Source organism: Narcine bancroftii, chromosome 14, assembly GCF_036971445.1.
Source record: "Narcine bancroftii isolate sNarBan1 chromosome 14, sNarBan1.hap1, whole genome shotgun sequence".
In the NCBI taxonomy this organism is placed as follows: Eukaryota; Metazoa; Chordata; class Chondrichthyes; order Torpediniformes; family Narcinidae; genus Narcine; species Narcine bancroftii.
The window spans coordinates 13,884,737-13,901,375 of NC_091482.1; the positions used below are offsets into that span (position 1 = coordinate 13,884,737).

At 37.8% G+C, this 16,639-nt stretch overlaps 1 protein-coding gene across 8 annotated transcripts in view; it reads right to left on the reverse strand.

The window, feature by feature from the left end:
* Window positions 1-16,639, reverse strand: part of LOC138749545 (sodium-dependent serotonin transporter-like) — an 89,203-nt gene that overhangs the window by 37,060 nt on the left and 35,504 nt on the right. For 7 of the 8 annotated variants that reach the window (XM_069911028.1, XM_069911031.1, XM_069911034.1 and 4 more), the window contains 4 exons: window positions 15,562-15,696; window positions 10,370-10,589; window positions 8,902-8,925; window positions 1,830-1,968 (listed from right to left, as the gene is read on the reverse strand). In XM_069911028.1, the coding sequence (XP_069767129.1) occupies window positions 1,830-1,968; window positions 8,902-8,925; window positions 10,370-10,589; window positions 15,562-15,696 (518 nt within the window). The remainder of the gene's footprint in view (window positions 1-1,829; window positions 1,969-8,901; window positions 8,926-10,369; window positions 10,590-15,561; window positions 15,697-16,639) is intronic. The other variant, XM_069911032.1, reaches the window with a different exon arrangement.

Genomic DNA, 16,639 nt, shown 5'->3' on the forward strand with positions numbered 1-16,639 from the left:
TGGATGGGTTAGGTCTTTATAATCAACCTTTTTATTCTCTCTTTTTTTTCCCTTTCCTTTTCTTTTTTTACTATTCACTGTAAGTTTAGATTGGAATACGTCCATGTATTATTATTTTATATGATTATAACAATCTAAATGTATATTATATTTAATTTATATGGATTTATAATGTATAATTGTATGATAAAACTCAACAAAAATAATTTTAAAAGAAAAGTAAAGCTGTTCCAATTGTTATCAGTAATTTGAAAACATATTTTCTAGCCTTCAGTTTATATGGAGCGGTGGGAGTAAAACAAATGGTGACTGTAGCTTGCACAAAAGTGCTGGAGAAACTCAGCAAGTTATACAACATTTTTTTTAAGTAGTAAAAATAAAGATACATAAGCAATGTTTCAGCCTAAGCCCCTCCTCAAGTTGTGAGCTAAAAGCAGGCTGAATAAAATGATGGTGGAGGAAAGAGCAAAGGCCACAGGCAAGAGGTCATAGGGTTGATAGGGGTGGGAGGTCACAGGAGGAAAAAAAAAGCTCAGAAGTGAGAGAGGAGGTGATGGCTCTCTGAATGGAGAGAGTTGGGTGTGGGGGTTCAGGGAATTGAGAATTAGGGAAGTCAGAGAGAAAGATGTAGGGTTAGGGAGTTTAGGGTGCTGGAGTATTCAGAGGGTGGAGGTGGCAGGTAGGGAACGTCAGAGAGGAGTTGGATGGGGAGATGAAGGGTTTGAGGGCTGGAGGTTGGGAAGAAAGGGGGAGCTCAAGGGTCTGAGAATGTTGAGGAAGTGCTGGAGCCACCATTGCCTCTACCAGGGACCCCGACTGCCAACATACCGTAGCCCCCCCCCCACAACACCTCTGTCAACGCAAGTATTTACCTTAGTCCTTCACAAACCCGTTCTGACATCAGCCCCCCTCAACTACTTACCCTTCCCTGTCCCCACACCTCTCCCTACTCACCCCATCTACTTCTTTGGGCTCCCCTTTCTTTCCACCCCATTCCCTCAGACCCCCCTATCTCCTCCATCAACTCCTCTGAGCCCCAACTTTCTTTACATCCACAAGACCTCAGACCCCTTCATCACACCCAACTCCCCTCTGAACTCCCCTTCCTACCTACTAGCCCTCAGAACCTCTCAACTTCCTCAAACTCCTCTCTGACCTCCCCTGCCTGCCACCTCCAACTTCTGAACTTCCCAATTCTCCACCTCCTCCCGATTTCCCCGACTTTTCCTTCCCCTCCCCAATTCACCCCAACTTTCTCCATTCATGAAGCTCTCCCCTCTATCACCTGTTTTTTTTCTCTTGTGCCCTCCCACACCTATCCAGTTATGACCTCCTCACCCCCTCCCCCCATCATTTTATTCAGATACCTGCCTGCTTTACCCCATGCCTTGATGAAGGGCTCAGGCCCAAAATGTTGATTATGCACATCTTTGCTAGAACTTGCTGAGTGTCTCCGGCCAAAACCATTGTATCTGCTTTCCTTTTTGATTTTCTTTGGTTCACTGAACTAAACCAAATCGCTTTCTACATTCTTTGAGGGAAAGTTCATGCTGTGAAAATAGTAATCTGAAGACCTAAAATTGAGGCTTGCATTTTTTTTTAAACTGTCTAATTTTACCATGTAAATCAATAGAATACAAAGTCCAATACATGAATATTCAACCAGCAACATTGATCTTCTTTGGATTCTAACTTCACATCTAATTATCCAACAAACTATTTAATATTTAAGTTGCAAAGAAAAAATAGAAACACCAGTTACTCCTTGGACAATAATATTATGCTATGGGTCACACAATCATAATCTTCTTGGATACAACTTGACCTACCTTTCCGGATGTCCGTACACCTTTCCAGATACTGAAGTACACCACAGTGAATATCACGAGCAGGCAAATCACTAGATGCCAGTTGAGGCCACCCAGATCATGCAACCCATTGGATTTCTGAACCATAAGTACTTGACGACTGCAAAAAAAAATAACTGTGACAAATTACAATAAAACTTACAATTGCAGATTTACAACAGTACCAAGATTTGCCTTAAAATTTCACTTCTTCTTCTTTCTCCCCAAGGTGCTCAGTATTCAATATTGACACCAAAGTAAAATACCGTAGTGTTGATAATGAAGTCAGACAGCCTGTACTAATCAAAGATGGAATATCAACATTAGTCACAATTCCCAGTTTTTGATTCATGGCCATCAAGTTAATGGTTCTCTAGGCATGATGAAATCAGAAATTTTAGACTACTAAACTTCCACCAGAATGGGAAATAATTGATCAGGTGATCAAAAGCTCAGGGTCATGCAGGCATGTTGAGTGAAGATGTTCTATAAAATTGTAACCATCTGAAAATGATTTCTCAGGGTAGAACAAGTTGTCTTTTCACTAGAAGATTGAAACTCTTGATGGTAGAAATATGGCCCTCTTTACAGGTTCTATGATTGTAAAGGATATGCAACAAGGAAGGGGGTGATTGAAGAGTTGAGCAGGATACTGGAAGGCATGGTCCCTTTCAAAATGGTAAGGAAGAATTGTGTTGGTTGCATCCTCTGCCGTGTTCAGCTTGTCGCCACAGAACTCATCTAGTTGCTTCTCATTTTAAATACTACTACGATCTCATCATCTCATACATTCAGCAATAGAAGCAGAATAGAGGAACAGCATCTCCCCTATTGGAGGGGTACATCTTTCCGTACTGAACATTGCATTCAACAATTCTGGATCAGAACTCTTTTTTTTTCCACCTGATAAATGCTAATGGAAGTACTTTTGATTTAGTTATTTACATTTCCCATAATCCCATTGTTGCTTCTTTACTGGACCCATTTCTTATTTTACCCTTGCTGTTTTCCTCCTTCTCTTCCTTTGCACTTATTTAAACCAAAAACATCTTAATGCTTCAAGCTGATGACCATGCATTATAATTGCAAACAATTTTGTTTCTCACTCCAGCTACAAGACTATTTTCTAACAAATTCTAGATCATCAACATTTAAATGAAATCTAGTACAGGATCATCTTTCATCAATGATGAATACTGTGTCCAAAACATCGAGATCTTATTTCAACTCTCATTCTTTCTCTTCTAAGGGATATCATATACATTTCACCATGAAGATTAAATCACAATTGAAATTCTGTACTACGAACAGAACTGAATGTTTCTGTCAATTACACACGTATCTCCTCATTTCAGTTCCCCTTCCATCCTGGAGTTAGCTTTTCCAAAAAGTCAATGAAAGAATTGTTGCCATGAATTTTTTTAAATGATTTTATAAATAAAAGTTGGTACTTTACAAAGCACTTTGGTGTGAAAGGATATTTTATGCTCATGTACAGACTATCAGCTAAAATAACCTAGGTTATTTTGTCATCATATTTGTCACAAATTGGGGCTTCAAAGAGAATAATTTCTCAAACTTATGACTGATTACTCTTCTGTACACTAGCTACCTAAATGCAAGATGAATGTTTGTGGCTTAATGTACAAAATGTTCCATACTGGGGGGAGAAGCATGGCAATGCACTTTAAATAAACAGCATCTCTGGGGTTGGCTTGGGACCCAAGAATCTGCAGAAGCTTTTGGTACAATACACACATCTTCATCAACTGATACAGTGGTATTGTTATGAACATTACTCAAATTCATACCTAACCACGAACCAAGACCAAGTGTGAAAACCAAACCCCAATTCCTACCCCAGTACACTGAACGGCCAATTTAGTGGAATGCAAGTGTGAAGGGGGCTTTAGAGAGCCTGTGCTATGTGACACTTAATATGTACAGGCGATCATTTACCTATACAAAACTACCACATGCAGTTGTCAGTGGTGAACAAAAGGCTGTGAAGGTTTCTCTGTGATCAAGATGATATCGTCATTGGATAGGCTGAACAGGAAAATTTGAAGGTAGTAGCAGAGTGGATGACCAAAGCACAGGAAAGAAATCTGCATTAATGTTGTCCAAAGTTGTCTCTAGCCCCTTTTACCCTTGCATCCCACTAAATTGGCCGTTCAGAGTCCCAGGATAGGAATGGAGTTTTTGCTGTTCACACTTCACCACCCTTAATTGGGACACTACATGCGATCACACTTACAAGGAGCCATCCCTAGGGTTTGGACCGTTCCACCTTCTACCCGTGACATCATGACACATCGAGCGATGGTGGACCTGGCCTAAATCCTGATCAATGTATTACGATTTTGTATTCAAACAAAATTAATCATGCCTAAATATAACATAATTAAGCTTTATGTACAGCACAGTACAAGCCCTTCAGCCCCTGTTGTTGTTGTTGTGCCGACCCATATAAACTTTTATAAGGGACCATGGGAAAGTGCTAACAATAAATAGCAAATAGCAGACAATTTCTAAACAATGTGGGAAAGTTGGTAGTGCTATCACATACAATATATACAGCATGGGAAAGTTGTTAACGCTATTGTGCACAATTTAAACAGTGTGGGAAAGTTGGTAGCGCTATAGCGCACAATATAGAAATGCTGTGGGAAAAAGTGATGGCAGACCTTCCCTCCCAGAATGCTGTGCGGCAGAGAAAGGGCTGTATGCACAGTGCACTCATGGAGGAGTTTCTCTGCCGCACAGCATTCTGGGAGGTCCACCATCACTCCCCCCCCCCCCCACAGTCTTTATAAATTGTGAACCTTTCCTCTCTCTCTCTCTCTCTCTCTCTCTGTGACTTTCCCACAGCAAAGTCTATACCTTCATTTTGATCTTTTCTTCCTTCACGTTCCTGCACTCACACAAAAATTTGGTCATTTCTATCCCAGAATGCAACTGCCCATTCTACACTTGCTTTTTTTTGAAAATTTTATTTAAAGTTTCTAAGAAGGAATATAAACATAAAACACAAAGCAAAACTATATCTACCCCCTATAACCCTCCATACCCCCCACCCCCTCCCAACTATCCCACCTCTTATACCCACCCCCCCCTTGGAGCTTATATATATAAAATAAAACATTGATACAAAATCAAAGTAGATTAAGTTGCCAATCTACCTGTCAATCTACATCTTTAAACATAAATAAAGTATCTACTTTACAGTTAAATGCATACATTCCAAATACAAAGACCACATTTTAACAAAAAAGTAATTATTTCTTAAATTATATGTCATCTTCTCTAAGTACAACAAAATTGAATTTCTTTATGCTATCTTTGTATACTTAACTCAACATAATTTTTCCAAGTTACTGCTATAAATTTTCTGGCCACCGCCAAGCTCAATCTAATAAATGCAATTTGAGGTTTTTCCATATGTGCTGTAACTGGGTTCATATAGTCCAAAAGATACATCCATGGATCCACATATAATTCTGTTTGGAATAAACCTCGCAAAAAATTAATAACTTTCTCCCAAAAAGGCTTCACCTTGATACCTTCCCAGACCAAATGTACAAACATACAGTCTGATCTCCACATTGGAAACACAAATCAGACCCACTAAAACCATATCTCTAACTTTTTAGGGGTTAAATATAGCTGTTGTAAAAAATTATAATTAACTAAACTATAATGTACATTAATTAATTTTGTAACACTCTCCAAACACGTCCGACCATTGTTGTTCAGATATAGGAATAGATAACTCTTGCTCCTATTTATCACTTACCCTAAAAACATCTACCTTTTTCATATTTACTTGTAACAACATATACATTTCTGAAACAAACACTTTCTTCCCTTTATCCGTAATTAATTTCTCAAACTTCGACAAACTAGGTAATATTAACACTCGCCCATAACACTTTATTAAATCACGTACTTGATAATAAGCAAATAATGTGTTCTGCAATATACCAAACTTCTCTTAAGACTGTCAAACGAAAGAAATAAACCTGCTTCGAAACAATCTTTCACTAATACAAACCCCTTTGAATCCCAATCCTTCAAGTAAGGATTATGCATAGAAAATGGAATTAATTGATTCTGATATAACAGAGTTTTAACTGAAAGCACATCCTTTGTTCCTCTACACTGATTCCATTTATTCCATACCCTCAACAAAAAAACTCAACACAGGTAATTTATATCTTTGTAAGAGCAATGAGTTCCATTTATATATAAAATGTTTAACTGAACTTTCTTGTAGCTGATCCATTTCTACATTAGCCCACATCGGCGGTTGATCAATATCAAATCACCTATTAATAAAGTTCAACTGTGCAGCCTGATAAAAATTTTGAAAATGTGGCAGTTGAAGGCCACCCATATCATACTTCCATGTCAATTTTTGCATAGATACTCTAGCTAACTTACCTTTCCACAAAAACAAACGTACTGTTTTATTCAATTCCTTAAAAATCTTCCCCAGTATAGGACTGGGAATAGATTGAAACAAATATTGAATACGTGGATATATATTCATTTTAATGCAATTTACCCGTCCAATCAATGTTAATGGCAAATCTTTCCATCTATCCAAATCAGACTTAATCATATTTAACAATGGTAAAGTAATTCAGACTTTATAAATTTTGATACTCCTTATCAACAATTACACCCAAATACTTAATCTTATCAGACTATTTAAATTTGGTAATTTGCATACAATCAGAATAATCCCCATCTAATATCTCATTTTTGTCCCAATTTACCTTATAAATTGACATTGATCCATAATATTTCAGTAATTCCTGTAAAGGTTCTAAAGACTTCTTAGGTTGAGACAAATATATCAACACATCATCTGCAAATAAATTAATTTTATATTCCTGCTGACCAATAGTAATTCCATTAATATTCTCATTCTGTCTCATGGCTTGAGCCAAAGGTTCTATAACCAATGCAAATAAGACTGGTGACAATGGGCTGCCCTGTCTAGTTGATCTAAACAAATTAAAGACCTGCGAAACTTGTCCATTTGTCACCACCCGAGCAGAAGGATTGGTATATAATGCCTTAACCCAACCAATAAAGAGTGGCCCAAATTGAAATCTTTCCACTCTACACGGTCGAAGAAGGATTGGTATATAATGCCTTAACCCAACCAATAAAGAGTGGCCCAAATTGAAAAATTTCCACTCTACACGGTCGAAGGCTTTTTCTGCGTCTAGCGCCAGTACCATTGGTTGGTTAAGTTGCTGTCTTGACGCATTGATCATTGTGATCAATTTGGTAATATTGTCAGCTGAATACCTATTCTTAATAAATACTGCCTGATCAGAGCAGAAGCAAAGATCCTGGAGATGGCAGCTGCATCACTCAAACGATGGATTATCCTTTAGTCATTTTCAGACTACTTTACTGATGTGCCTGCTCCTTCCAAAGATGCTAGTTGCATATGTGCACATCAACATTATGAGGAGGCGATGGTCAGCTATTTTTTCCAAACGCAAGTTGATCTTGATGAATATAAATGCAAGTAAATCTCCAAGAACTGAGTGTACCTTGTAATATAACTTTCAATACAGTACTCTTTCGTCAAATTATAGCCTTCAATTAATGATAAGTTTATAAATCTACCTTTGGGTTCACAGTTGAGAAAAAAATATTCACACTAAAATAAATAAGCAACTAACTTAAATATTAACATTCATTAAGGACATCCTTCACACATTGAAACCAAATTCTAACCCAACTTTTTCTTTCCACTCACAGAGCACCTATGACATAGGGATTACTTAAAGTGGTAGGTGAGTGGAAAGGAAAAGTTTGAAAACCGCTGCACTATCAAACGAAGGCTGTGAGGACTGTTCAGTTACCAGGTAGTCTGTTTACAGAAAGAGCCAAGGCCTCATTTACAAATAAAAATTAAATGAAAGAGGAAGTGTGTAAACAAAGTTGCTGATTTCCAACTACCCACTTTGTACCAATGCACAAGGTGCATTTTAAACCTCAGAGAGACTTTTTTCAAATGTGCATGTTTCGAAACCATCCTTTACAAACTCGTATCATCCTATCCTGCATTAAGGCCTTAATTCTACCCACAAAGGCTGCAGGTGACCTGCAGTTGGAGGACCTGGACGGGTTGTGGGCTATTGGATACTGGCTCATGGAAACCAGGTACTGGAGCCAGGATTTGAGAGGGTGCTGAGGGCAGGTGGGCTTCTGAAGTGCCTTGGGCACTGAAGGCTTCCTGATCATGTCAGAGATTTGGATCTGGAGCTCAGGTCGCCAATGAATCGAACAGGAGTCTGTGTGCAGCTACAGAGGCTGTGGGAGCGCTGGAACCAAATCCACAAAGACTCAGTGACACTGAGGGGCTATCTTTTACTACTCTTTCTCTTTTACTATAAAGGACACTGGGTGATACTAATTGTGACTTTGTCTGCCTTACACCAGGCAGAAGGCAATTTCTTGTAATATCAGATTCTGTACTATTACATGACAATAAAGGAATCTCAATTTTGGTTCTTCTCAGTTTATTTTAAAATTCTCAGTCTTAAAATATCTCTTTAGTTTTAAGCATCTTCTGCAGTCTTGCCTTGCTTTTCAGACTGACTCTCTGGCCGGTACAACAGCCATTCTCAACCTTTTTTTCTGGCTTTGGCCCCCTTAGGAGACTGCTCAAAGTTTATAGCCCTCTTCTTTCTGAAACAATCAAATTTAGTTGCTTTCTTCCATACTTCTTCTCCTACTGACGACATTAAAAAAATTAAACATATTTTATGTGTTCAATTTGTGGTCCACTTAAATGTGCTGTGAAACCCACCCCATCAGCCCCCCCCCAAAGGGGGGAACGTGTGGCCCTCATTGAGGATGGCTGCTTTAGAGCTAAATGTGTATTTTCAATCCTTTGAGAATTGTTTCAAAAAATTGTAAATATATAGCAGCTGGAAAAAAGCAGCACTTTTGCTAAAATATAGTTATGCGTTAATTAATCCAGAAAACATTTTGACATTTGTGAGGCAGCAAATGGAAAAAGTACCTTCTTGCCAGGATCAAATTTAAACTGGAAAAATAATTCAGAGATACAAGATGATATAAATTGGGTAGATTCAAATTCAGTTAATCAAATAAATCTGGAATAAACTATCAATTTCAACCGTGTCTGCCTGTCCCACATCAGACTTGTCAGCCACAAACGAGCCTGCAGCTGACGTGGACATTACCCCTCCATTAATCTTCGTCCGCGAAGCCAAGCCAAAGAAAGAAGGAGTGTGAAACTATAGTCTTCTTGGACAAACAAAAAATCTGCCTCCTGCTTGTGACTCTTTAATTGCTCTCTAAAAATAGCCTCGACATTAGCCCATTTCAAAGGGAATTTGTAACAGGCAATAAATGTGCACATCCTGTGAATGAATTGCTATATAAAAAAAGTTGCTCGTTTTTCTTTCAACTTGGAATGGAACTATAATTTTTGGAAGGGGCAAGAAACTATCACCATATCCATATTAACATGTAACTATTCACTGAAGAGATTCGGATGAAAAAACATCAACAACTTTGCAGTTGTATATCAGAACTCAAATCTAATGAAGCCACCAACAGCTAGAGGTAACCACCAGCAACGTTGGCAGCCTACAAAACAAAATGAAGGCAATAGTTGGACAAGTACAGCTGACAAATGTTCCTAAACAATGAATTCACTACAAAAATTGTGAGCATCTTTCTTTAGATCCTAATTGTTTAATGATTATTCTGTTTGACTTCCCTTTTGACCTGATAACTTTTATGGGTGGAAAAACCATGATGAAATGGGTTGTAAGAATTAGTGGCTGTAGCATTTTTGAAAGAGCAAAGTGCACATTAGCAAGAATTAACTGTGATGAGTTTAGTTTTCTTTTACATAATATAACTACAGGATTATTTGATTCAAGGTCAGAACACTATTGAATCAACTATAAGCTGTGCCTTCAAATCAATAATATCAAACAAACACATTGCCAAACTATGTGACCTCGGTGTCAGCACCCTCTCTACAATTGAATCCACGACTTCCTATCCCACAGGTAGCAATCAGCATTGATGAAGGCATCTCTTCAACAACAGGGCAATATGAATGAGATGTCTAACTGTATCTTGGCATATGTGACAATAAACTTAAACTTGACTTAAACGGTTATTCAAGAATTGAAGGAAATAATAACCGGTATTCATTTTATAAATCATACAATGATCAAAAGGTGTTATCATTCAACATTCTACAAATGCAAAGGTTCGATTGTGATAATAATAGAAACCTGGGCTAAGCATTCAACCCATTCTGCTTGCCTTAGTGAGAATAAATATCGTAACCCATCAATGAATGATCTACATACAATACAAAAGAGCTATTTTAACAGCAGTTCTGATATAATCCATGCAACATAGGCTCCTGTTTCCTGGATGCAGAAAGACAGGATCTTAACTTGTTTTTCATGCCTCAACCATTGCATCCACTTACATGCACTTACACATAAAATTCTTCAGCAGGAGATGTGGAGAACTTTGTCCATGTGGAGTTATCCTTTAGGAAGTAATTGGTACAGTTTTCAGTGTTCCAAGCATTATTACAATCGGCCCATGGGAGCTTAGAAGTAAGTGATGAGTAGAGGTAGTACAAAGCCCAGGATATAACAGTATTGTAGTAAAAGGAAACATATAGATCTACTATGCAGATTGCATATCCAATCCCTGCAGGGAATGAAAAAGGGAAGATTTGAAACATGCTACTTCAGAAGAAACAATTATTCAAATCGTGAAGAATCATTTGAAATGTTTTCATGCTCAAAATCAAGCTCCTTTTTTATTTAAAAGCATTGAATGATAAACAAACTGAAATCTACGAGGCCACCTCAACTTTCTTCGATATCAAAGTGCAAAACTAAATTAAAAGTCTACACAATTATAGCAAACCTAGACTTGAGGTTGCAATGTTTTTGACAGAAATCAAATACTGTATTGCAGATCAAAATACACAGCAAATATGCAAAGCAATTTTTGGAGTGCGATACAAGCTTGGATTTCTGAAGAATTTACAAGTTGGTCACGTCAACTTGTACATCTGCTCCACATTATCAACGATGAATGGAATATGTTCACATCCTGCTGAGAAACAGGAACCTATCTTTAGTTGTCATTAACGAATGAGTATCATTTAACAAATGATCAGAAGCAATGTTAATAATTAGCTGCACAATGAGAACCAAATATACAGTTAGCTTGACTTCGGAAATGATTAAAACTAATCAAGCACACTTAATTGACAGTAAATTTTGGACAAAGTTGTAAATGAAAGGCTGAAGCATGGGAATTTGGAGGGGGGGGGTGGTAAATATCAAGAAATTACCCATAAAAAAAAATGAAATAAAAACACCAAGAATAAACAAAGCAAATCAAAAAGCAATAAAAATTTTTAAAAATTTAAAACTCTGACAAAGCGTCCAAAACATTAACTCTGCTTCTCTTCCTCGAGATGTTACCAGAATTGTTAGTGTTTGTTTTTATTTCAAATTTACAGTAAGTTTTTCTGATTTTCAAGAAATTGGTTGAATGGGTGAAGAGTTAAGAAGATTTATGAAGGACTACAATGTAAATTGGCATCACAGTTTCAGCAATGAACTGTTGTGGATGTTGTGTTGGGAGAGCTAAACATTTTTTTCCCCTAACAATTATATATTTCAAGATTCTTAGTTTCGGTCCTAATTTTTCCTAACTGCAGCAGTTGTAAAGAGAGAAGTGAAAATAAGCTTCTTTTGTCCAATTTTCTTGAGTGCTACTCAACATTTCTGACGCAGATTTACTTGCATGGTGCTTCTCTATCAGTACCAAAGACTTGCCCATATAAACACAATGCTCTGTAGATTTTAACTATCATTTAAGAATTTTTGTAGCAATATGAAAAAACAACAATAGCACATAGCATGTTCCCATGAATATCAATTTAATATTGAGTAGATTTAAATAATCATATTTAATCATCTGGGAGAGCAGATAGGACCATCACGACACATCTCATTTCAAAGATGGTACCTCTAATAATGTAGCACTCCATCAGATTTTCAATAGTGTGTCAGTCTTGAAGACTTTTTTCTGCAAATTCCATTAAACCTGCAACAATCTGACTTGGGAGGTGAAGATGCTCCCAACTGACCCAGAATAGGGATTTTTCTTTTGCCTAGAATAAATGTACTTCTATAAAACTGACACATCCTTACAGAGCCTTAGGAATTCTCGGGGAAAAAATAACTTCTTTGAAGCATTGAAAAAGTTTCGAGGCAGGAAGTACAAGGATGATATTGCATTCCCAGAAAAGAGAAAAAATTCAACTATTTGCTTGTTGGAGGTAATGCCTTTTAGCTGCTGCTTGAGAAAGCTTCCTTCACTAGAAATAGGCAGTTTTAACAGCAGGGTGATAATGCTCTAATTTAATTTTGATGGGGCCACATTATAAAAGGGGTTTAAATGCACATCCCAAATCTAACAAAATCCAGATTTCATTCCTATGCAAGTTTGCTCTGGAACCATAGAATTGCTACAGCAAATAAAACAGGCCATTTGGCCCCTCTAGTCTGTGCTAACCATCATCTCCTTAGTCCCACTGTCCTGCTCCCATTCCATAACCCTCCAGGCCTCTCATAACCATGCCCATATCCACACGATTGAGCCCGCATTCATCACATCAGATGGCAGCTTATTCCACACTCCCACCACTCTCTGAGTGAAGAACTTTCCCCTTAATGATCCCCCTAAACCTTTCCTCCTTCAGCTCTCGTATTTATCTCCTCCATCTAAGTGGAAAAAGCTTACTCACATCCACTCTGTCTATACCTCTTGTAAACCTCAATCAAATCTCCCCTCATTCTTCATCGCTCCAAGGAACAAGTCCTAACCTCTTTAATTTTTTCCTGTAACTCAACTCCTTAAGACCAGGCAACATCCAAGTAAATTTTCTCCGCACTCTTTCAATCTTATTGATATCTTTCTTGTAGTTAGGCACCCAGAACTGCACACAATATTCCAAATTTGGCCTCATCAATGTCTTAAACATCTTCAACATAGCATCCCAACTCCTAAACTCATACTTTGATTTATAAAGGCTAAGATACCAAAAACTTTCTTTACAACCCTGTCCACATGTGGCACCATCTTCAGGGAATAATGTATTTGTATTCCCAAATTTCTCTGCTCCTCTGCACTCCTCATTGCCCTATCATTAACTGTGCATCTCCTACCTTGGTTTGCCCTTACAAAATACATCACCTCACATTTGTCTGCATTAAACTCCATCTGGCATTTTTTGGCCCATTCTCCTACCTGGGCCAAATCCTTCTGCAAGATATGAAAATCTTCCTCACAGTCCACAATGCCTCCTATCTTTGTGTCATCAGCGAACTTCCTGATCCAATTCACCACATTATCATCCAGATCATTGATATGTACAACAAACAACAATGGTCCCAACATGGATCCCTGAGGCACACCATTAGTCACAAGGATCCAATCTGAGAAGCAACCACCCACTGTCTTCTCCCACACAGCCAATTTCAAATCCAGTTTACCACCTCTCATTGAATACCTAGTCATAGCCTTCTGAACTAACCTCCCATGTGGGACCTTATCAAAGGTTTTACTAAAGTCCATGAAGACAATATCCACAATCCTTCCCTCATCTACCTTCTTGGTAACCTCCTTGAAAAACTCCACAAGATTCATTAAACATGACCTACCACACACAAAGCCATGCTGACTACCCTTAATCAGTTCACGACTGTCCAAATCCTATAAATCCTGTCTCTCAGAACTCCCTCCAACAATTTACCCACCACTGACACCAGGTTCACTAACTGGTTTATTTTTGGAGCCATTTTTAAACAACAGGACAACATAAGTTACCCTCCAATCCTCTGGCAAAGGACATTTTGAATTAGGGCCCCTCAAATTTCTACACTAGTCTCCCCCAAGGTCCAAGGTAATATCATGTCCGGCCCATGCGATTTATATCCTTTATTCACTGCAAGGCAGCAAGCATCTCTTCCTCCTTAATTTCCATCTGTTCCACGACTCTTCTGTTTGTTTCCCTTCCTTCCTTATCCACTATGCCAGTTTCCTGAGTAAATACTGATGCAAAAAAAACCATTTAAGATCTCCCCCATTGTGTGAGGCTCCACACATAGTTGGCCACTCTGATCCTCTAGGGGACGAATTTTGTCACTTACTAACCTTTTACTCTTAATATTCATAGAACACCTTCAGGTTTACCTTCATGTTATCTACCAGAGCAACCTCATGTCTTCTTTTTGCCTTCCTGATTTCTTTCTGGAGTATCTTCTTGCTTTTTTATTTGTACTCTTCAAGTACATCATTAGCTCTTTGTTGCCTATACTTGCTATACATCTTCCTCTTTCTCTTAACCTGATCACCATGGTTAAAAACCATGGTTCCCTATGCCTGGTAACTCTATTTACATAAATGGAATAAGCTCTGAGAGTGGGGAGGAAGGAGATATTTGTTCCATATTTCCCTTATTGTGTCCATTTCATTGACTGATGTTTGCTGACAATCTCCAATTTTATTTTTTTGAACAACTCTTCTTTTTAATTCATAATATTTTTTCAAGCAAGGCACTGACATTCTATCCTCCTTTAAATGCTGTACAAAAATCAATAGCTCGTTACACAGGAATAACAGACCACCAGGTTCTGGCTCAGAATTCTGTGCTGTCTCACCCGGTATAACTAATCCTTCAATATATCTATAATTACAAGTTCTATAACTCTCCAGAAAATCTGTATTAATCTGGCCTCCTCCCCACCCCCCACCCCCAAAAAAACAGGAATAGTATTACTCGTCATGCTTTCAGCTACTGAGGTTCTGAGCTCTAGAATCTCATCCCAACCCACTCTGACTTGCTTCATCCTATTAGTCTTTAAAACCTCTCTTTATCAAGTCTAAGGTCGTAGAAGCTACAATCTTTTATTTGAATCCAATGACTTACATGCAACACAAATATAATTTGTTGTTCTTGTTTTAAAATCAAAAAATATCCCAAGGTACTTTAGAGATTCAATTACAAAATATAAACTCCAAGCTAAACTCTCAGCAATCTGTGGGAAGACAGCCAATGGGGTTAGAGGTGGATTTTAAGAAATGTTTTTATGGAAGAAAGGCAATAGAAGACAGGGAGGGGCCAGAATTCAAATAATAATGATGAATTCAATCATGAGGTGGGAAGCAGAAGAAAATTATTTGCAAGATTCTTTGGTAGTAGAACTTTTCAGAGAAATGGAGAGTTGAAACCATTAAGACATTTAAAATTAAAGTTTTTTTTTTATTTGAGCTGTGGAGGGCCAGGGCAGATATCAATTAGTGAAAAGAGAGAAGGTGGGTGGATGAAACTTGGTCAGCAATCTTTAGCTGAGCTGAAATTTACAGCACTCATTATTTAGAACATGTGTTAGCTATTTAACAACTAAGTATAAATATTTACCATCTTTTACCATTTAATTTGTGTAAATGTAAGTCAGTACAATCTAATTCTACCTCTTCCAACCCAAGTTATTTTTTTAAAATCAAATTGCTTTTTGTCAATGACATTGTGGGAAAAGAATCAAGATATTGAAGAAAGATGAACGGCTCTCAGTGCCACTAAGAAAATTGAACTAACCTTTGAAAATTGGACATATCTTTGCCCATATGGAAATGGCTCCAGTTCTATGGTACTGTCCCAATGCCAACTCCATATAAAAGAGTGGGATTCCACCAAACACAGCCATCATAAAATATGGCAAAAGGAAGGCACCTGAAATTTATAAAATTTGAAGTCAACAAGGGTAAAGAATCAATCCAAGAATCTGATGATTTTAAACTCAGATTAAATTTGCATAATTACATTTAATATCCATAGTTTATTTCAATTGTTTTTCCAATACATATCTTTATTTTCTGATAATGCCATATTGGTATCATCAAATGTGTTAAACCATCAGTGGACACTCAAACCAGTAAAAAGGTTCAAATTCGCTGTCAGTCTCAGCAAGATGAATGCCATTGCCCACAAACTGAATTGATATTATCTTGTTTGAGGTGGCTGACAACTTCAGAGGCTCTAAAATCTCCAGTAAGAGTCAGTCAAGTAGCATGGAACAGTCTTTGTTTCAACTCATCCATGTTGACTAAAATGGCATTCTGGACTGCTCCCATTTGCCTACATCTGATCTACATCCTTCTAAACCCTTCCCATCCATCTGTCCAAATGCCTTTTGAACATTGTAATTCATCCCACTCCTCTAGCTTCCCTGGAAGTAATCTGAAATTAATGTGTGCATTGCAAAACCATCAGCTGTAATATTCACACTTTGTGAGAGTGAGCAGACCAACAGCATTCTAATGGAGAACAAAGCTCTAGAATCTTCCAAGCCCATTATTGGTACATTTCTTAGTACAAAAGTAAGGCCTGGACAACATGTGCAAAACATAAAAAAGGTTAGAGTATGATGCATGCCAAGTCTGTCTGCTTTACAGTTATTTTATTGATCTAATGATATTTGAAATGAATTATCCATATTTATTGGATAAATGATCATGGCCATATTCCCATGGACATCCCTTTGATGTCCATCCCTTTGCCAAGATGTCTGGCATCAGCACAGACAAATGGAAGCAAACCCTTAATCACTGGGCACCGAGTATTGACATTTTAGGAGGGCCTGAGAAGAATCTAATAGAAATTGACTGGAAGAGCA